A 23,626-nucleotide genomic window follows, 5' to 3' on the forward strand; every position below is an offset into this window, starting at 1 on the left:
ATTGTAAAATCAGTATTTTCCGAAAAAATTACCATTTTCAACATGTTTGTGTGAAAAGAAGATTACGTATCTACAGAAAAAAAGACTAAATTTAAGCCCCGCCCCTCCTGACTAACGACAAATAAGGAAAAGTCGTCACAATTCAGATAGGGCGGGTGGGTGGGGCTTACGTTTTGCATTTGTTTTTCTTCTTGATATGCATAGTCTTCTTTTCACAACAAAAAATTGAAAACATTTCTAAAATACTAAATTTGGCGCCCCACTCTTCTCTACAAATGTACCATTTTTATGCATATTTTTAGTTTATTCTCATGAAAAGAAAACTACTTAGATATATTAAGAAAAAAAGGCGAAATACAAACCCCGCCCACCCGCCCTTGTCTCAATTGTGATGATTTTTTTATTCGTCGTGAGCCGAGGGGTGGAGCTTATTTGCAAAATGCTTATTTCTTTACAAGAATCTACGATGTGAAACATGTTTTTAAGTTGTTGATGAAAAACTATATGTGTCAAGAAAAAAAGTAGAAAGATAAGCCCCACCCGCCCGCCCCAACCTCAAGTGTGATGAATTCTTCATTCGTTGTCACAGCGAGGGGCGGAGCTTAATTGTAAAATCAATGTTTCCCGACAAAAAATTACCATTTTCAATATGTTTTAAATATCTTGTGAAAAGAAGATTACGTAGCTACAGAAAAAAAAATAACTTAAGATCCGCCCTTCCAGACTCGCGACAAATAAGGAAAAATCGTTACAATTGGGACCGGGTGGGTGGGTGGGGCTTACGTTTTCCTTTTTTTTTTCTCCTTAATATGCATAGTCTTCTTTCCAAAACAAGAAATTGCAAACATGTAGAAAATGGTCAATTTTATGCCCCACTCCTCTCTACAAATTTACCATTTTTACGCACATTGTTAGTTTCTTGTCATGAAAAGAAAACAACCTACATAATATTAAGAAAAAAAAAAAACCCCGCCCACCCGCCCTCGTCTCAATTGTGACGACTTTTTTATTTGTCTTGAGCCGAGGGGCGGAGCTTAACTGCAAAATGCTTATTTCTCTACAAGAATGCACCATATGAAACATGTTTTTAAGTATCATGTTGTTGAAAGAAAATTATGTATGTCAAGAAAAAAAAAATAAGCCCCACCCGCCCGCCCCAACCTCAAATGTAATGAATTCTTCATTCGTTGTCACAGCGAGGGGCGGAGCTTAATTGTAAAATCAATATTTCCCGACAAAAGTTTACCATTTTCAATTTGTTTTAAATATCTTGTGAAAAGAAGATTACATAGCTACAGAAAAAAAAAATTAACTTAAGCTCCGCCCTTTCAGACTCACCACAAATATAGAAAAATCTTCACAATTGAGTCAGGGTGGGTGGGTGCGGCATATGTTTTGCATTTTTTTTTTCGTAATCCACTAGTTTTCTCATCACAACAAGTAACTGAAAACATGTTTAAAAAGGTAAAATTTTATCCCTCACACTTCTCTAAACATTTACCATTTTTAAGCACACCTTTAGTTTCTTGTCATGAAAAGAAAACTACGCACATATATTAAGAAAAAAAATAAAAATACAAACCCCGCCCACCCGCCTCCATCTCAATTGTGATAAGTTTTTATTCGTCGTGTGTCGAGGGGCGGAGTTTCATGCACAAAACAAATCTTGCTAAAAATACCAGACAAACTTTAATTTCCTCATTTCGTAGTGAAGACCATGAGAAAAATTTTTGCTATGAATTATGCACTGAATTTGTTGAGGCAAATAAACCGTTGAAAAAATTTAACAGCAAAACATTGCGCTCATTTTTTGAGAGAAACTGCAAAAATAATATTCCTGAGGAATCAACTTTAAGAAAGAATTACTTGTCCTCAGTTTACGATGACGTAAGTGATTGCATAGAAATTTACGACTAGAAACACCCTAATTTTTGCTATTTTATTTATTTAGTTATTTTACATTGTACTTTTGAAGGTGATTAATAGAATTAGAACAGATATTGTAGTTCACGATATTTGAATAGCAGATTCTGTCTAATTCTTTCCGAATCTTAGTTTCATCTTGCTTCAGGTTTTTTTTGGATACACTCAGATTCTTGCAGATTCTTTTAGATGTTCTCAGATTCTTTCCTATTTTTTAAGATTCTTCCTTTTGGATTCTTTCGGATTGTTTCAAATTTTCCACTTCGTTCAGATCGTTTTAGAACCTTACCTTCAGAGCCCTGCAGAACTCTTCTAAAATTTTCGAGATTTTTCTAGATTCTTCGAGATTCTGTCAGGAGCTCACAGATTCCGTCAGATAGTTTCATTTTCTTTCTGATTCTCTCTTTCAGGTTCCGGATTGTTTCAGTTCCTTTCGAATTTTTTCAGATTCTTCCAAAGACACCGACAAATTTTTGAGTTCTATTCAGGTACAGATACTTTCAGATCCCGGTATACTTTTCCAAATTCTTCCAGATTTTTCTAGATTCTTCGAAATTCTCTCAGAGTCCCACAAGTTTCCTCAAATTCCTTCAAATATTACTTTCCGAATCTCTCAGATTCTTTCCGATCTTGTAATTTCTCTCAGATTACCTCAGATTCCCACAAATTCCTCCAGATTCTTTCAAATTATTTCAGATTCCTTCATTTTCTTTCTGATTCTCTCTTTCAGATTTTTTTTATTCTTTTCGATTATTCCGGTTGCTTTTTGATGCTTCCAATTCTCTCGAATTTTTTAAAATTATTTCACAGACACAAATTTTTCAGTTCTATTCAGATGGTTTCAGACCCTTTCAGTTCCAGTGTTTTTTAGATTCTCTTGGATTTTCTAAATTCTTCGAAATTGTTCAAAATTCTCTCAGATTCTCACAGATTTCCTCAGATTTTTTCAGATTTCTTCAAATTCTTTCAGTTTCTTTACGAATCTCTCAAATTCTCTTAGATTCTCTCAGGTTCTCTAGGATTCTCTCGAGTGTAATGATAATAATAATATTTATTGATTTTAACATGAAAAGGTCCCAATTACAGAAACTCATATTTTAAAGAGCTGCCATCATTTTCTATACTGTAGATGGCACCACAGGAAATAAATTATAGTTATGAAATCGTTTTGGAAACCTAATATTATACAAGGTGATTTGTTTAACCTGAAACTTTCAAACATCTAGACAAATAATCACGGGAAAATGTCTAGAATCAAAATTTAATCATTCCATGAGAAAATACATTAGTGCTAAAATTAGCCCCCCTCGTCCTTCCTCCCATAATAACCATATTTCAACGGACGGATTCTAGAAAAATGGAGGTATCCAAGAAATGCAGCCGTAGAAGTGCTTCTAGAGGCGGATTAGAAAATTGAAATTTTGTCTAGAAATTCACAAAAAATTCTAGGATACAGATCTCGACGTGCTGTTTCGAAAAATATAGCGCATTTGTTATCTTCGATCACGATTTTCGAAATATTCGACTTGAAATTAAATATTTTTAAAAAATCCAAAAAATGGCAGGATGATCCAAGAAATGAGGTTGAAAATTGCCTCTAGAGGTTGAAAATCTGCAAGAAAATGTGTTTGGGTAATTTTCGAAAATGGTCAAAATTGGGTCGAAATTTTGGAAAATTGGCATTTTGAAAAAATTGTCTGAAAATTCGTAAAACATTGTAGGATCTAGATTTCGCCGTGCTTCATTCAGCTTGAAATTCAAATTTTTTTTAAATCCCAAGAATTGGCATGCTTCAATAGACGATTTTGGAAAAATGGTAGGAGATATTCAAGAAATGAGGCTGAAAGTTACTTCTAGAGGTCGAAATCTACAAGAAAATGTATTTAGGTAACTTTCCAAAATGATCGAAAATGGGTCGAAATTTTCGTAAGGATGTAATGGATTTTCATGTATTGGAAAATTAAGTTTTCGAAAAAGTTGTATAAAAATACACAAAAAATTCAGGGATATGGTTGTCGATGTACTCTTTTGAAAAATATATCCCGTTTATGATTTCGGATCACGATTTTTGAAATATTCTGCTTCAAATTCAAATTAAAAGAAATATTCAAAAATTTCCATTTTTCAATAGGCAATTTTGAAAAAATGGTAGAAGGTATCGAAATTAGAATTTTTCAAAAAATCCCAAAATTATTCTTCAAAAGGCGATTTTGGAAAAATGGTAGATCGAGATATTGAAGAAATGAGGCTGAAAGTTACTTCTAGAAGTCGAAATCTACAAGAAAATGTATTTAGGTAATTTTCCAAAATGGTCGAAAATGGGTGGAAATTTACATAAGAATGTAATGAATTTTCAAGTACTGAAAAATTGGGATTTCGAAAAAATTGTAAAAAAATCATAAAAAATTCTGGGATGTGGTTCTCGATGTACTCTTTCGAAAAATATATCCCGTTTATGATTTCGGATCACGATTTTAAAATATTCGGCTTCAAATTCAAATAAAAAAAAATATCCAAAAATTTCCATTTTTCAATAGGCAATTCTGAAAAAATGGTAGAAGGTATGGAAATTAGAATTTTTCAAAAATTCCCAAAATTATTCTTCAGAAAGGATTTTGGAAAAATGGTAGGAGGTATTCAAGAAATGAGGCTGAAAGTTACTTCTAGAGGTCGAAATTTACAAGAAAATGTATTTAGGTAATTTTCCAAAATGGTCTAAAATGGGTCGAAATTTACATAAGAATGTAATTAATTTTCATGTACTGGAAAATAGGGATTTCGAAAAAATTGTAAAAAATCACAAAAAATTCTGGGATGTGGTTATCGATGTACTCTTTCGAAAAATATAGCCCGTTTATGATATCGCATCACGATTTTTGAAATATTCGGCTTCAAATTCAAATTAAAAAAAAAATCCAAAAATTTACATTTTTCAATTGACAATTCTGAAAAAATGGTAGAAGGTATCGAAATTAAAATTTTTCAAAAAATCCCAAAATTATTCTCCAAAAGGCGATTTTAGAAAAATGGTAGGAGATATTAAAGAAATACGGCTGAAAGTTATTTCTAGAGGTTGAATATACAAGAAAATATATTTAGGTAATTTTCCAAAATGGTCGAAAATGGGTCGCGATTTTCGAAAGGATGTAATGGATTTTCATGTATTGGAAAATTAAGATTTCGAAAAAGTTGTATAAAAATACACAAAAAATTCTGGGATATGGTTCTCGATGTACTCTTTCGAAAAATATATCCCGTTTATGATTTCATATGACGATTTTTGAAATATTCGGCTTCAAATTCAAATTAAAAAAAAAATCCAAAAATTTTCATTTTTCAATAGACAATTCTGAAAAAATGGTTGAAGGTATCGAAAATGAAATTTTTCAAAAAATCCCAAAATTATTCTTTAAAAGGCGATTTTGTAAAAATGGTAGGAGATATTCAAGAAATGAAGCTGAAAGTTACTTCTAGAGGTCGAAATCCAAAAGAAAATGTATTTAGGTAATTTTCCAAAATGGTCGAAAATGGGTCGAAATTTACATAAGAATGTAATGGATTCATGTATTGGAAAATTAAGTTTTCGAAAAAGTTGTATAAAAATTCACAAAAAATTCTGGGATATGATGTACTCTTTCGAAAAATGTAGCCCGTTTATGATTTCGGATCACGATTTTTGAAATATTCGGCGTCAAATTCAAATTAAAAAAAAAATCCAAAAATTTCCATTTTTCAATAGGCAATTCTGAAAAAATGGTAGAAGGTTTCGAAATATACTGATCGAAATTAAAGTTTTCCAAAAAATCCCAAAATTATCATTCTTCAAAAGGTGATTCTGGCAAAAATGGTAGGAGATATTCAAGAAATGAGGCTGAAAGTTACTTCTAGAGGTCGAAATCTACAAGAAAATGTATTTAGGTAATTTTCCATAATGGTCGAAAATGGGTCGAAATTTACATAAGAATGTAATGAATTTTCATGTTCTGGAAAATTGGGATTTCGAAAAAAAAAACACAAAAAATTCTGGGATATGGTTCTCGATGTTCTCTTTCGAAAAATATAGCCCGTTTATGATTTCCTATCACGATTTTTGAAATATTCGTCTTCAAATTCAAATTTAAAAAAATATCCAAAAATTTCCATTTTTCAATAGGCAATTCTGAACAAATGGTAGAAGGTATCGAAATTATAATTATACAAAAAATCCCAAAATTATTCTTCAAAAGGCGATTTTGGAAAAATGGTATGAGATTTTCAAGAAATGAGGCTGAAAGTTACTTCCAGAGGTCAAAATCTAGAAGAAAATGTATTTAGGTAATTTTCCAAAATGGTCGAAAACGGGTCGAAATTTTCATAAGTATGTAATGGATTTTCATGAATTGGAAAATTAGGATTTCGAAAAATTGTATAAAAATTTTCAAAAAATTTTGGGACATGTTTCTCGATGTAGGTACTCGTTCGAAAAATTTAGCCAGTGTATGATTTCGGATCACGATTTTTGAAATATTCGGCTTCAACTTCAAATTAAAAAAAATATACAAAAATTTTCATTTTTCAATAGGCAATTCTGAAAAAATGGTAGAAGGTATCGAAATTAGAATTTTTCAAAAAATCCCAAAATTCTTCCTAAAAAGGCGATTTTGGAAAAATGGTATTAGATATTGAAGAAATGAGGCTGAAAGTTACTTCTAGAGGTCGAAATCTACAAGAAAATGTATTTAGGTAATTTTCCAAAGTGGTCGAAATTGAGTCGAAGTTTTCGTAAGGATGTAATGGATTTTCATGTATTGGAAAATTAAAATTTCGAAAAAGTTGTATAAAAATTCATAAAAAATTCTGGGATATGGTTCTCGATGTACTCTTTTGGAAATTATAGCCCGTTTATGATTTCGGATCACGATTTTTGAAATATTCGGCTTCACATTCAAATTTAAAAAAATATCCAAAAATTTCCATTTTTCGATAGGCAATTCTGCAAAAATGGTAGAAGGTATGGAAATTAGAATTTTTCAAAAAATCCCAAAATTATTCTCCAAAACCCGATTTTGGAAAAACGGTAGGAGAAATTCAAGAAATGAGGCTGAAAGTTACTTCTAGAGGTCGAAATCTACAAGAAAATATATTTAGGTAATTTTCCAAAATGGTCGAAAATGGGTCGAAATTTACATAAGAATGTAATGAATTTTCATGTATTGGAAAATTGGGATTTCGAAAAAATTGTAAAAAAAATCACAAAAAATTCTGAAATGTGGTTCTCGATGTACTCTTTCGAAAATTATAGCCCGTTTATGATTTCGGATCACGATTTTTGAAATATTCGGCTTCACATTCAAATTTAAAAAAATATCCAAAAATTTCCATTTTTCGATAGGCAATTCTGCAAAAATGGTAGAAGGTATGGAAATTAGAATTTTTCAAAAAATCCCAAAATTATTCTCCAAAACCCGATTTTGGAAAAACGGTAGGAGAAATTCAAGAAATGAGGCTGAAAGTTACTTCTAGAGGTTGAAATCTTCAAGAAAATGTATTTAGGTAATTTTCCAAAATGATCGAAAATGGGCTGAAATTTCCATAAGGATGTAATGGATTTTCATGTATTGGGAAACTAAGATTTCGAAAAAGTTGGATAAAAAATCACAGAAGATTCTGTGATATGGTTCTCGATGTACTCTTTCGAAAAATATAGCCTGTTTATGATTTCAGATTCCGATTTTTGAAATATTCGGCTTCAAATTCAAATTAAAAAAAAAAATCCAAAAATTTCCATTTTTCAATAGGCAGTTCTGAAAAAATGGTAGAAGGTATCGAAATTAGAATTTTTCAAAAAATTCCAAAATTATTCTTCAAAAGGCGATTTTGGAAAAATGGTAGGAGATATTCAAGAAATGAGGCTGAAAGTTACTTCTAGAGGTCGAAATCTACAAGAAAATGTGTTTAGGTAATTTTCCAAAATGGTCGAAAATGGATCGAAATTTTCTTAAGGATTTATGGATTTTCATGTACTGGAAAATTAAAATTTCGAAAAAGTTGTATAAAAAGTCACAACAAATTCTGGGATATGGTTCTCGATGTAGTCTTTCGAAAAATATAGCTCGTTTATGATTTCGGATCACGATTTTTGAAATATTCGGTCTCAAATTCAAATTAAAAAAATCCAAAAATTTCCATTTTTCAATAGGCAATTGTGAAAAAATGGTAGGTTTCGAAATATACGGATCGAAATTAAAATTTTTCAAAAAATCGCAAAATTATCATTCTTCAAAGGGCGCTTTTGTAAAAATGGTAGGAGATATTCAAGAAATGAAGCTGGAAGTTAGTTCTAGAGGTCGAAATCTACAAGAAAATGTATTTAGGTATTTTTCCAAAGTTGTCTAAAATGGGTCGAAATTTACATAAGTATGTAATGAATTTTCATGTATTGGAAAATTGGGATGTCGAAAAAATTGTAAAAAAAATCACAAAAAATTCTGGGATATGATTCTCAATGTACTCTTTCGAAAAATATAGCCCGTTTATGATTTCGGATCACGATTTTTCTAAATATTCGGCTTCAAATTCAAATTAAAAAAAAAACAAATCCAAAAATTTCCGTTTTTCAATAGGCAATTCTGAAAAAATGGTAGAAGGTATCGAAATTAGAATTTTTCAAAAAATCCCAAAATGATCATTCTTCAAACGGCGATTTTGGAAAAATGGTAGGAGGCATTCAAGAAATGAGGCTTAAAGTTACTTCTAGCGGTTGAAATCTACAACCAAACGTATTTAGGTAATTTTACAAAATGGTCAAAAATGGGTCGAAATTTTCATAAGAATGTAGTGGATTTTCATGTATTGGAAAATTTAGATTTCGAGAAAGTTGTATAAAAATTCACAAAAAATTCTGGGATATGGTTCTCGATATAGTCTTTTGAAAAATATATGCCGTTTATGATTTCGGATCACGATTTTTCAAACATTCGGCTTCAAATTCAAATTAAAAAAAAATATCCAAAAATTTCCATTTTTCAACAGGCAATTCTGAAAAAATGGTATGTAAAATGTTTCGAAATATACGGATTGAAATTAAAATTTTTCAAAAAATCTCAAAAGCAGATATTCAAAAAATGAGGCTGAAAGTTGCTTCTAGAGTCGAAATCTACGAGAAAATGAATTTAGGTAATTTTCCAAAATGGTCGAAAATGGGTCGAAATTTTCACAAGGATGTAATGGATTTTCATGTATTGGAAAATTAAGTTTTCGAAAAAATTGTATAAAAATTCACAAAATATTCTGGGATATGATGTACTCTTTCGAAAAATGTAGCCCGTTTATGATTTCGGATCACGATTTTTGAAATATTCGGCTTCAAATTCAAATTAAAAGAAAAATCCAAAAATTTCCATTTTTCAATAATTCTGAAAAAATGGTAGGTTTCGAAATATATGGATGGAAATTGAAATTTTTCAAAAAAACCGAATATTATCATTCTTCAAAAGGCGATTTTGGAAAAATGGTAAGAGATATTCAAAAAATGAGGCTGAAAGTTACTTTTAGAGGTCGAAATCTACAAGAAAATGAATTTAGGTAATTTTCCAAAATGGTCGAAAATGGGTCGAAATTTTCATAAAGATATAATGGGTTTTCATGTATTGGAAAATTAAGATTTCGAAAAAGTTGTATAAAAAAATTCACAAAAAAATCTTGGATGTGGTTCTCGATGTACTCTTTCGAAAAATATATCTCCTTTATGATTTCGAATCACGATTTTTGAAATATTCGGCTTCTAATTAAAATTAAAAAAAATATATAATTTTGGAAAAATGGTAGGAGATACAAGAAATGACGCTGAAAGTTACTTCTAGAGGTCGAAATGTACAAGAAAATGAATTTAGGTAATTTTCCAAAATGGTCGAAAATGGGTCGAAATTTACATAAAAATGTAATAAATTTTAATGTATTGGAAAATTGGGATTTCGAAAAAATTGTAAAAAAATCACAAAAAATTCTTGGATGTGGTTCTCGATGTACTCTTTCGAAAAATATAGTCCATTTATGATTTCAAATTAAAAACCAATCCAAAAATTTACATTTTTCAATTGGTGATTCTGAAAAAATGGTAGAAGAGAAATGAAGAATTGAGAATTGAGAACGGAATGGATATAAGTGGAGTTTAAATCTTTTCTTTTAACAACACGATACTCAAAAACATATTTTTAATTTCTCGTAGAGAAATAAGGATTTTGCAGTTAAGCTCCGTCCCCTTGGCTCACGACGAATAAAAATGTCATTACAATTGCGAAAGGGCGGGTGGGCGGGGCTTATATTTTGTTTTTTTTTTCTTAAAATGTGTAGACTTATAAGATATAATCAAAATTATTTGCTGAGACATTGTTGTAAAATTCAACACATTTAGAACGCAACCCTGAATACAGAATTACATTTAAATTTAACAGGAACAAAAATATCTGTAGAATTTTAACGAAGATTAGGATCGCTGATCGTGTAAAACAATAAAAATGTAAATCTCAAAGAAAACCAGACGCTGACACAGGAATAATAACTCATTGTTCCTTTGAAGTCCCCCTGTACACATCAAAGTTTCGCCGATTCCCGTCTCGTCTGGCACGTCAAGAATGAGCGGAATCACAGCCGAACACAACGCCACCTGAAAAAACCCACCTGTTGGAGGGTGTATTCCAGTGACGTCAGAGGGTAATTCAGCTATCACGTTTACGAGGTGGAAGCTGCTGGTCGCTATAGATACCCGCTAAAAGCTCTGGGAGGGGAAGCAAACAGAAAATCCACAATCCACCGCAGTTCATATCTTGCCGTGGAGCCGCGTCGACACTCCGCCACGCAAAATATCGCGAATTGAACACGTGTTCGTGGTGTTTAACCGAACACTGCCAACCAGTCGATGCTCTCCAAGCCGAGACGAACTCCAAATTCGGATTTAAATCGACACAAACGATATTAACACCAGTGAGAATTATTAAGTAATACGCAAGTAGATGTGATACGCGATTTAATAATAATAACAATTATAATAATACTAACAATAACAACAATAAGTCGCCTAGGATATTAATTATTTAAGCTTCATTGTGATCCTGACGAAGTTCCAAAGGTTGTGAAGCACCGGATTAAATCATTTCTCCCGGACTAATTAAGCTCTAATTGTACCCCAAATCGGCAATAATTCACCACCACCCAAGTGATGTCATGTTGTGAGGATCCGGCCTGTTCCCATGCTCTGGTTGCGGCGGCGACGAAGGAGGCCGTGCGTTTATCCGACAAGGAAAGGGAAATTATCCTGGGAGTCCTTGGCCGCGACGAGCAGCTGAGAAGAGACCAGCGTCTGAGGATTATGTAAGTCGAATCCTGCCGACTTCGATTGGGTTACTGCACACTGGAACTAATAAGTTTCCATTAGCCTGATTGATGAAGAAGCAGGAAGTGTCGCAAATTATAAACGTGATCAGAAGTATCGATTCTCGCTGCTTTTGATGAGACGTGATGGACGTGATTTCCTGATTCGCGTCCGCCAGAATTAATTAGACGCTTTTCCTGGAAATAGAGAAAATTCCGCGTGGAGCGCGTGGAATAAAAACGGAACTGATCAATTTTCGCATTATCTGGCTTCGGAATGATGCGAGCTGTGCAAATACGGGTTATCGGACGTGTAATTCCGGGGGATAAACACGCGGTGGCATTTATTGGGGTTTTCTGCATTTTTACAACAATATGTGAAATTATTCGTGGTGGGTTCGCAAGTGGTTTAATTATGATAATAACGCGACGATAAATATTAACAGAAAAAATATTGATGTTTATCTGTGTTGTGTGTGCAGCACGTTTTCCGGGAAATTTCGTGGGTCGTGGGTGAAAAGTTTGCCGTTTTCTTTTTATCGAGATAGTGCGGATATCGGGGATTAGTGGTGCATGCATATATTTGCTAAAAGCTTTTAAAGAAACTGGATAGTGGAGACATTTTATTTTATTTTTTTACGTTGTGGATGAGAATGTTGGGATTACTTAATACTTAATGTATTTAGTGAGCGAAAGTTATACAGTCGGAATCATATGTAAGGATTTGGACGGTGTTATTAAAATAAACATTTATTCAAAAACCTCGTCAATGTCACATGATTTTTCATGCGGATGACATATTACGGAAAATGGGATTTTTTAATTTTTCCGCTCCAGTTTTTTCAATTTCTCGGTTTTTTATTTTTAATCTCATGACTTTCAATTTCTCAATTTTTCGATATTTCAGTTTCATGGTTGGTCAACTTTTCCATTTTTCGATTGCTTGATTTCTTGATTAATTCAATTTTTCGACTTTTCACTTTCTCAATTTTTTTAATTGTCGATTGTTAGATTTTTCGATTTTTCAACTTCCCATTTCTCGATTTCTCGGCTTTTCAATGTTTCTATTTCCCAACGTTCCAATTTAGCGATTTTTCAATTTTTGAATTCTTCAATTTTTCGTTATTTCAATTCTTCAATTATTCGACTTTTAGATTTCTTCACATTTCAAGTTCCAGGCTTTTTTCAATTTTTCGACTATCATTTTTATATTTTTCCATTTGCGTTTCTAAATTTTCGATTTTTCAATTTCTCGATTAATGGATGATTCAATTTTTCGATTTCTGAATTTTTTGACCTTGGACGTTTAGATTTTTCAATTTTTTGATTTTCCCATTTCCAGATTTCTCTCTCAGCTTTTCAATGTTTCCATTTCCCGACGGCTGGGTTTCGCAATTTTTCAGTTTTTCAATTTTTGGATTTTCCAAATTGTCGATTTTTCGTTTTTTCAATTTTATCGATGTTCCTATTTTTCGATGTTTCAGTTTCACGTTTCTCCAGTTTTTGATTCCTCAATTTCTCGACATTTCAATTTTAATTTGTCGATTTTTCAATTTTTCGATTTTCAGTTTTTTGATTTTTCAATTTCTGTATTTTTGAATTCTCATTTTCTCAGTTTTTCAGTTTCTAATTTCTCGATTTTCAATTTTTCGAATTTTTATGTTTCGATTTGTCGATTTATCAACTTTTCGATTTTCAATTTTAGGATTTTTTAAATTTTAGATTTTTCTATTTTTTGATGTTTCGGTTTCTCGATCTCCCGATTTTTCGATTTTTAAAATTTTTGATTTTTTGATTTTTACATTTTTCGAATTTTTAGTTTTACGATTTTTCGCTCTCTGGATTTATCGACATTTCGATGTTTCAATTTTTCGATTGTTCAATATCACCATTTTCTCGATTTTTCAATTTTTTGAAATTTCGTTTTTTTCATTCCTCGACTTCTCCACTTTTCGATTTTTCAGTTTTTCATTTTTTGATTTTTATAATTATTCAAATTTTCGATTTTTTGATGTTTCGATTTTCTTATTTTTCTAAATTTTTTAATGTCAGTTGGGCGATTTTTCGATTTCTTGATGGTTTGATCTTCTAATTTTTCGATAATTCAGTTTCGGTCTTTCTTAGTTTTTTTGGTTCCTCAATCTCTCGATATTTTTTTTAATTTCTCGTTTTATCTATTTTTCGATTTTCCACTTTTTTGTTCTTCAATTTTTGTTATTCCTTAATTTTCGATTTTTCTTTTTTGATTTTCCCAATTCTCGATTTCTCGGCTTTTAGTGTTTCGATTTACTGACGTTCCGATTTCTCGATTTTTTAGTTTTTCAATCTTCAATTTTTCTACATTTATAGTTTTTTAAATTTACGGTTTTTCGAGTTTTCGATTTCTCGATCTTTCAGTTTCAGCATTTTTCCGTTTTTTGATTCTTCAATTAGTCTATTTTTTGATTCCCAGTTTCTCAATTTCACAATTTCTAATTTCACTTTCATTTTTTTTTGGTGCCTCAATTCCCAATATTGTTTTTATTTCTTGTTTTTTCAATTTTTCGATTTTCAATCTTTTTATTTTTCAATTTTTGTCGCTCCCAAATTTTCGATTTTTCTTTTTTGATTTTTCTATTTCTCAATTTCTGGGCTCTCAGTGTTTCGATTTACTGACATCTCGATTTCTCGATTTTTCAGTTTTTCATCATCAATTTTTCGATTTTTCTAGTTTTTCGCTTTTTAAATTTAAGTTTTTTCGACATTTCGATTTCAGTTTCAGGATTATTCAGTTTTTGATTCTTCAATTTCTCTATTTTTAGATTCTCAGTTACTCAATTTTTCAATTTCTAATTTCTAGATTTTCAACTTTTCGATATTTCAGATTTGGAATTTTTCAATATTTCGATTCTTAAATTTTTCGACTTTTGGTTTCTCCACTTTCGATTTTTCGAATTTTCAATATTTCGATTTCTCCATTTTTGATTTTCAATGTTTCGGCTTTATAAATTTTTAAATTTCTCGGTTTTAGATTTTTCGGATTTTCAATTTTTCTAATTTTAAAATTTTGATTTTTTAATTTTTCCAATTTTTAGCTTTTCGATTTTCCGATTTCTAGATTTATGGACATTTCGATTTTTCAATTTTTCGATTTATCAATTTTATGCTATTTTAATTTTTGGGTTTTTTGACTTCTCGAGTCTCCGATTTTTCGATTTCTCAGTCTTTTGATGTTTCGATATCTCGATATTTCAACTTTTCAATTTTTCCATGTTTAGATTTTTTCATTTCTCGGTTATTCAATTTTTCGACTCCTCGGCTATTCTATTTTTCAATTTTTCAGTTTTTCGTTTTTTAAACTTATATTTTTCGACTTTTCTGCTTCTCGATCTTTGAATTTTTCGATATTTCAGTTTCATGATTTTCCAGGTTTTGATTCTTGCTCGATTTTTGAATTCCCAGTTTCTATCAATTTTTTAGTTTTTAATTTTTCGTATTTCAGTTTTTCGATATTTCAGATTTCGAAGTTTCCAATATTTTCATTATAATTCTTAATTTTTCAACGCTTTAGATTTTCAATTTTTTCATGTTTCTGTTTCTCGATCTGCCTATTTTTCACTTCTCGGTTTTAGATTTTTCGGATTTTCGATTTTTCGATTTTTAAAATTTTTTTATTTTTCAATTTTTGTCACTCCTAAATTTTCGATTTTTCTTTTTTGATTTTCCTATTTCTCAATTTCTGGGCTTTTCAGTGTTTCGATTTACTGACATATCGATTTCCCGATTTTTCAGTTTTTCATCAATTTTTCGATTTTTCTAGTTTTTCAGTTTTTCGCTTTTTAAATTTACGTTTTTTCGACTTTTCGGTTCCTCGATCTTTCAATTTTTCGATATTTCAGTTTCGGCATTATGCAGTTTTTTGATTCTTCAATTTCTCTATTTTTAGATTTTCAGTTTGTCAATTTTTCAATTTATAATTTTTCGATTCTCAACTTTTCGATACTTCAGATTAGGAATTTTTCAATATTTCGATTCCTCAATTTTTCAATTTTCGGTTTCTCCTATTTGGATTTTTCGAATTTTCTGTATTTCCATTTCTCCATTTTTCAACTTTTTGATTTTCAATGCTTCGAATTTTTAAATTTAAAATTTTTAAATTTTTGGTTTTAGATTTTTCGGATTTTCAATTTTTCTATTTTTAAAATTTTGATTTTTAAATTTTTCCAATTTTTAGTTTTTCGATTTTTCGATTTCTAGATTTATGGACATTTCGATTTTTCAATTTTTCGATTTATCCATTTCGATTTTTCGGTTTTTTGATTTCCCGAGTTTTAGATTTTTCGATTTCTCAATCTTTTGATGTTTCGATGTCTCGATATTTCAATTTTTCGATGTTTAGATTTTTTCATTTCCCGGTTTTTCAATTTTCGACTCCTCGGCTATTCTATTTTCCAATTTTTCAGTTTTTAATTTTTTTAAATTTACGATTTTTCGACTTTTCTGGTTCTCGATCTTTCAATTTTTCGATATTTCAGTTTCATGATTTTCCAGTTTTTGATTCTTGTTCTATTTTTGAATTCGCAGTTTCTCAATTTTTCAATTTTTAATTTTCCAAATTTCAATTTTTCAATATTTCAGATTTCGAAGTTTCCAATATTTTAATTTTTCAATTTTTCGAATTTTCAGTGTTTCGATTTCCTAATTTTTCAACGTTTTGGATTTTCAATTTTCGAATTTTAAATCTTTGATTTTTCAATTTTTTGATGTTTTTGTTTCTCAATCTTCCGATTTTTCCACTTCTCGGTTTTAGATTTTTCGGACTCGATTTTTAAAAAGTTGATTTTTTTTTAAATTTTCCTTTTTAGTTTTTCGATTTTTCGATTTCCGAATTTATCGATTTTTTTATTTTTTGAGTTTTAAAATTTTTCGATTTGTTGATTCAATTTTTTAATTTTTCTACTTTTCGATTTTTAATTTTAGATTTTCGATTTCTTGATGTTTCACTGTTTGATCTTTCAATTTTTCGATATTTCAGTTTCGGCTTCTTCAGTTTTTTGATTCCTCAATTTCTCGATATTTCAATTTTAATTTCTCGTTTTTTCAATTTTTCGATTTCCAATTTTTTATTTTTGAATTTTTGTTGTCTTTAAATTTTCAATTTTTCTTTTTTTCCCATTTCTCGATTTCTCGACTTTTCAATATTTCATTTTTCGAATTTTAAATTTTCTTGATGTTCAATTTTTGGATTTTTTTATTTTTCAATTTTTCGCTTTTTTAAATTTACGATTTTTCGACTTTCTGATTTCTCAACCTTCCAATTTTTCGATATTTGAGTTTCAGGATTTTTCAGTTTTTTGATTCAATTTCTCTATTTTTGAATTTTCAGTTTCTCAATTTTTCAATTTCTAATTTGTCGATTTCGATTTTTTTTAATTTTAGATTTTTCAACTTTTTGATGTTTCTCGATTTTTTCTGGATTTATCGACATTACCATGTTTGATTTTTTTTATTGTTCAATATCCCAATTCCTTGATTTATCAATTTCTCAATTTTTCGATTTTCTCATTTCTTAATTTTTTGATGTTTCGATGTCTCGATATTTAAATTTTTCGAATTGTCTATTTCTCTGTTTTCTAATTTTTCGACTTCTCAGATTTTTAAATTTCCAATTTTTCAATCGTTTTTTAGTTTTTGATTTTTTTAAATCTTTCGATTATATGATTTTTTGATGTTTAAGATTTCGCTGTTTTTTTTTATTTGTTAATATTCCAATCGATTAATTGTTATCGCGATTTTTAAAATTTTCGATTTCCTAATTTTTCAATTCTTGGATTTTTCAATTTTCAGATTTTTTACATTTTTAATTTTTCGATTTCTTGATGTTTCAATTGCTTGATCTTTCGATTTTTCGAATTTCGGTTTTTCATTTTTCGATTTTTAAATTAGGGCATTTTTCAGTTTTTCGATTTGCGAAATTTTCGATTTTTAAAAGTTTTCGAATTTTCAATTTCTTCTTAAAAAAATTTGAACAAAATACTGAAAAATTGACAAAAGCTTAATTATTGATAAATAATGGTTTTTGAAATATCCGAGTAGAAAGATAAATTTTCAAAATATCTTAAAATTTGCCATTTTGACAATTCAAAGATGTATCCATCAGAAAAAATAATCCAAAGTCCCTATTCAGTTTTGACGGCTCTGCAGATTTTTTCCAATTTTCTAGGTTATTTAAAGAAATATAGCAAAAGTGAGTACAGATTCCGAATTTGCGTAAAATTTTGTATAAATTAGTCGTTTTTCTGCCTGAAAAGAGGCGATTTTAATTTTTTTTTCCCAATATTTTTGGAAACTCTTTTCCCATATTTTGACTTCAAATTCGTAAGTTGCAATAAAAGGCTCCACATACTGTATAGAAGTATTGTATATTTAAATTCAGCCCGTTGTATTTTTAAGTTTTTTCGATTTTGCTGATTTTTCGGTTTTCCAATTTTTCAACTTCTCGATTTCTCAATTTTTCGCTTCCGCTTATGCCAGACTTTACGCACAGACCTTATATGTTTCATATTTGAAATCCAATAAAGCTATTCAAACATTTTAAACCAACAAATTGAAAATAAGGAAGTTTCTTAACGTTTCAAAAATATTCAGGTCTGTTCTATTTTTCAATAACGACCGTCCCAAAATAAGTTCGCAATTTCCTAATTCATCTTATCTCTTATCTTTATGATTATTAATGCAGGAAAGCTAGCGGCAGTCCTTGAATATGATAATCCAATAATGTTTATCTTTTTGAACTTGGTATCTAAAAGCTCCTTGGGCGTATATATCTGAGAGTTAGTCCCAATTTTGGCCGAATTGAATTACATACTAAAGTAAAAAAGCACTATGACCTCGCCCAAAATATTATTAAGTGCATTGGAAAGTTCTCGTGTTTTTGCAATTCTCGGCTTCGCCTCAGATAAATTCTAGCACGTAAATATGAGTTCATTTAACCAGTGTATGCGTCCACAAAAATGTTTATACCGTAAATTCTATCCAGAAACACTAATTTTACCCCATTTCGCCCAAAATGAAACCACCTTTTGTCTTTCAAATGAACTACACCCTAACGAAATTAATGAATTTCAAGTATTACGTTCTTTAGGTGTGGTAGCTGCTCTAGACGTGTTAATGGTTACATGTAACAAACTCAATTATAATCATAAAGAACTAATTGTACCCTGACAAGCCAACACGCTGCATTTCTGCGAATTCAAAATGATCAATTTTTATACTCAATTAATTTTATTAACGGAACTCCTCAATAGAAGCGTAATTTTATGCATCGTTGAGTTCAAAACATGAATTTGGTGACGGCAATTTTTGAATATTTTTTTTTGATAAATTATTCTAGCGGTGCAGTAATTTGTGTCAGAGTTTGAGGGTTAATAAAACAAAGTTGTACTTCAACGTGAGCGCCTGCAGTTGTGTTTATTGGAGATAACTCGAGCGAACAAATAACTGTATTGACTAGGAGCATTTTTTACTTTTACGCAGACCGTAACGTAACCGATATATTTTTTTAAAATGTGCAATTTTTAAGGGGTTTTCATTGGAATTGAAAATGAGATCAGGTAAATTAATAGCTATTTAACGAACAAGTGTGTTAATAAAGGCGATTAATAATCGAGATATTTTAACGCGCGAGGAACCAGTTCTTATATTTTTTCTTTTTCTCAATTTGAAATTTTTCAGTTTTTGGATTTTTCAATTTTTTTTGTTTTCAATTTTTCGTTTCTTCAATTTTTGATTTGCAGGTTTTCTAGTTTTCATTTTAGATATGTAATAATAATTATAATTTTTATTAAAGTTGTTCACTTTTTCAATTTTTCGTTTTTGGAATTTTTTTAATTTTTCGATCTTTGAATGTTAGTTTTTGGACTTCACATTTTTCCATTTAATTCGTTCTTTGATTCATTAATTTTTTCTCGATTTTTAGTTTTTCAATGTTTCTATTTTTCGTTTCTTCAGTTCTACAGTTTTGTCAAATAAATGTTACATAAATTAAAAAAAAAGTAACAGTGTATCTACGGTTTATGAATCCGTGTTGAATTTTTATCTTCGACATCGAAATTTTTGTGGAAAAATAAAACAAAATTGAATTACAATTTTTGGATTTGTTGATTTCTCGATTTTTAGTTTACTTAATTTTTCGATATTTCAGTTTTACAATTTCTCAATTTTTGCCTTTTTTAAATTTTCATTTTTACATTTCTCAATTTCTCTATTAATCAATTCTTTGATTTTTCGATTTTTCCTCTTTCCAATTTATCGATTTTTGAAGTTTTCGTTGTTCCAATTTTGGGATTTTTCAATGTCTCCAATTTTAATTTAAAATTTTTCACTTTTTTGATATTTCAATTTCTCGATGTTTCTGATTTTTCGAATTTTGAATATTTTGAATCGTTTTTTTTTTAAGTTTAAATGTGTATTTCAGTTTTAAATTTTCCGGTTTTTCGATTTCGGGCTATTTCGATTTCTCCATTTCACGGATCTTTTGATGTCTCAATTTTTTAATTTCGATTTCTCGGCTTTTCCATTTTTTAATTTTTTATTTCTTCAAGTTTTTAGACTTTTAAAATTCTCCATTTTTCGATTTTATGTTTTGTAATGCTTCGATCTCCCGATATCGAATAATGTGTATTCCAATTTTTCGATTTTGGAATTTTCGATTTCTTACATCTCGATTTTTCGTTTTTTCGATTTTAAAATGTTTTTACTTTTCGTTGTTTTTTTCGATTTCTGGAGCTTTCAAGTTTTCGATTTCTCAATTTTTCAACATTTCAATTTTGAGAATGTCTTATATTTTTCAGTTTTTTGATATTTTCATTTTTCAACTTTTTAAATTTTGATTTTTCGACTTACCGGAAATCGATTTTTGGGTTTTTCAATTTTCCGACTTTTCAGTTTTGAGATTTTTCAATTTGTCGATTTTTTAGTTTTTCATTTGTTCAGTTTTTCGGTTTTTCAAGTTTTCGAATTTTTAAATTTAAAATTTTTCAATTTTTCGATTTTATTTTTTTTACGTTCCGATTTCCCGATTTTAATTTTTTTTTATGCTTTCCAATCTTTGGTTTTTCTAAATTTTCATTTTTCCATTTCTCGATTTTTCGACTTTTTAATTTTGTGTTTTTTTTTTAATGTTAAATTTTTCGTTATTGTAATTTTTCTATTTTTTAAATTTTAGATATTTAGATTTTTCCACATCTTGAATTCTCGATCTTTTTTCAGTCTGAATTCCTCGGTTTTTCGATTTTCCAAAATTTCGATTTTTCAATCTTTCGACTTTTCAGTTTTGAAAATTTTCGATTTCTCGATTTTTCAGTTTTTGATTATCCAACTTTTAGATGTTTCAAATTTTAGAGTTTGCAAATTTCACGAGTTTTCAGTTTTTAATTTCGTCAATTTTTCGATTTGCAATTTTTCGTGTGGGTTTATAATTTTCTTTATTTTTTCAATTTTCGGCTTTCAATTTTCCGTTTCTTTAATTTTTCATTTACAGTTTTTCTAGTTTTCATTTTAATTATGTAACACTCCTAATAATTATAATTTTTAAAGTTGTTCACTTTTTCAGTTTTTCGTTTTTGGAATTTTTTAATTTTTCGATCTTTGAATGTTAGTTTTTGGACTTCACATTTTTCCATTTAATTCGTTCTTTGATTCATTAATTTTTTCCCGATTTTTAGTTTTTCAATGTTTCTATTTTTCGTTTCTTCAGTTCTACAGTTTTGTCAAATAAATGTTATATAAATTAAAAAAAAGTAACAGTGTACCTATGGTTTATGAATCCGTGTTGAATTTTTATCTTCGACATGGAAATTTTTGTGGAAAAATAAAACAAAATTGAATTACAATTTTTCGATTTCTTGATTTCTCGATTTTTAGTTTACTTAATTTTTCGATATTTCAGTTTTACAATTTTTGCAATTTAAAAAAAAATCATTTTTACATTTCTCAATTTCTCTATTAATCAATTCTTTGATTTTTCGATTTTTCCTCTTTCCAATTTATCGATTTTTGAAGTTTTCGTTGTTCCAATTTTGGGATTTTTCAATATCTCCAATTTTTTAATTTAAAATTTTTCACTTTTTTGATATTTCGATTTCTCGATGTTTCGATTTTTGAATATTTTGATTTATCGTTTTTTTTTTAACTTTAAATGTGTATTTCAGTTTTAAATTTTCCGGTTTTTCGATTTCGGGCTATTTCGATTTCTCCATTTCAAGGATCTTTTGATGTCTCAATTTTTTAATTTCGATTTCTTTTCCATTTTTCAATTTTTTATTTCTTCAAGTTTTTAGACTTTTAAAATTCTCCATTTTTCGATTTTATCTTTTGTAATGCTTCGATTTCCCGATTTTAACCTTTTATTTATATTCCAATTTGTCGATTTTGGAATTTTCGATTTCTTACATCTCGATTTTTCGTTTTTTCGATTTTAAAATGTTTTTACTTTTCGTTCTTTTTTTCGATTTCTGGAGTTTTCAAGTTTTCGATTTCTCAATTTTTCAACATTTCAATTTTGAGAATGTCTTATATTTTTCAGTTTTTTGATATTTTCATTTTTCAACTTTTTAAATTTTGATTTTTCGACTTACCGGAAATCGATTTTTGGGTTTTTCAATTTTCCGACTTTTCAGTTTTGAGATTTTTCAATTTGTCGATTTTTTAGTTTTTCATTTCTTCAGTTTTTGGGTTTTTCAATTTTCCGACTTTTCAGTTTTGAGATTTTTCAATTTGTCGATTTTTTAGTTTTTCAATTTTTCGATTTTATTTTTTTTTACGTTCCGATTTCCCGATTTTATTTTTTTATGCTTTCCAATCTTTGGTTTTTCTAAATTTTCATTTTTCCATGTCTCGATTTTTCGACTTTTTAATTTTGTGTTTTTTTTTAATGTTAAATTTTTCGTTATTGTAAATTTTCAATTTTTTAAATTTTAGATATTTAGATTTTTCGACATCTTGAATTCTCGATCTTTTTTCAGTCTGAATTCCTCGGTTTCTCGATTTTCCAAAATTTCGATTTTTCAATCTTTCGACTTTTCAGTTTTGAAAATTTTCGATTTCTCGATTTTTCAGTTTTTGATTTTCCAACTTTTAGATGTTTCAAATTTTAGAGTTTGCAAATTTCACGAGTTTTCAGTTTTTAATTTCGTCAATTTTTCGATTTGCAATTTTTCGTGTGTTTATAATTTTCTTTATTTTTTCAATTTTCGGCTTTCAATTTTCCGTTTCTTTAATTTTTCATTTACAGTTTTTCTAGTTTTCATTTTAATTATGTAACACTCCTAATAATTATAATTTTTAAAGTTGTTCACTTTTTCAATTTTTCGTTTTTGGAATTTTTTAATTTTTCGATCTTTGAATGTTAGTTTTTGGACTTCACATTTTTCCATTTAATTCGTTCTTTGATTCATTAATTTTTTCTCGACTTTTAGTTTTTCAATGTTTCTATTTTTCGTTTCTTCAGTTCTACAGTTTTGTCAAATAAATGTTATATAAATTAAAAAAAAGTAACAGTGTACCTATGGTTCATGAATCCGTGTTGAATTTTTATCTTCCACATCGAAATTTTTGTGGAAAAATAAAACAAAATTGAATTACAATTTTTCGATTTCTTGATTTCTCGATTTTTAGTTTACTTAATTTTTCGATATTTCAGTTTTACAATTTTTGCAATTTAAAAAAAAATCATTTTTACATTTCTCAATTTCTCTATTAATCAATTCTTTGATTTTTCGATTTTTCCTCTTTCCAATTTATCGATTTTTGAAGTATTCGTTGTTCCAATTTTGGGATTTTTCAATATCTCCAATTTTTTAATTTAAAATTTTTCACTTTTTTGATATTTCGATTTCTCGATGTTTCGATTTTTAAAATTTCTGATTTTTCGAATTTTGAATATTTTGATTTATCTTTTTTTCTTTAAGTTTAAATGTGTATTTCAGTTTTAAATTTTCCGGTTTTTCGATTTCGGGCTATTTCGATTTCTCCATTTCAGGGATCTTTTGATGTCTCAATTTTTTAATTTCGATTTCTTTTCCATTTTTCAATTTTTTATTTCTTCAAGTTTTTAGACTTTTAAAATTCTCCATTTTTCGATTTTATGTTTTGTAATGCTTCGATCTCCCGATTTTAACCTTTTTAATGTGTATTCCAATTTTTCGATTTTGGAATTTTCGATTTCTTACAACTCGATTTTTCGTTTTTTCGATTTTAAAATGTTTTTACTTTTCGTTCTTTTTTTCGATTTCTGGAGTTTTCAAGTTTTCGATTTCTCAATTTTTCAACATTTCAATTTTGAGAATGTCTTATGTTTTTCAGTTTTTTGATATTT

At 28.9% G+C, this 23,626-nt stretch overlaps 1 protein-coding gene across 2 annotated transcripts in view; it reads left to right on the forward strand.

Moving 5' to 3' along the window:
- Nucleotides 1–10,742: 10,742 nt before the first annotated feature.
- Nucleotides 10,743–23,626, forward strand: part of LOC135128706 (uncharacterized) — a 309,373-nt gene continuing 296,489 nt past the window's right edge. For both annotated transcript variants that reach the window (XM_064055730.1, XM_064055731.1), the window contains exon 1: nt 10,743–11,271. In XM_064055730.1, the coding sequence (XP_063911800.1) occupies nt 11,120–11,271 (152 nt within the window). In that variant the 5' untranslated portion in view covers nt 10,743–11,119. The remainder of the gene's footprint in view (nt 11,272–23,626) is intronic.

The sequence above is a fragment of the Zophobas morio genome, unplaced genomic scaffold, assembly GCF_036711695.1.
Source record: "Zophobas morio isolate AGI-343-1 ecotype UQ-CSIRO unplaced genomic scaffold, CSIRO_AGI_Zmor_V1 ptg000014l, whole genome shotgun sequence".
Classification (NCBI taxonomy): Eukaryota; Metazoa; Arthropoda; class Insecta; order Coleoptera; family Tenebrionidae; genus Zophobas; species Zophobas morio.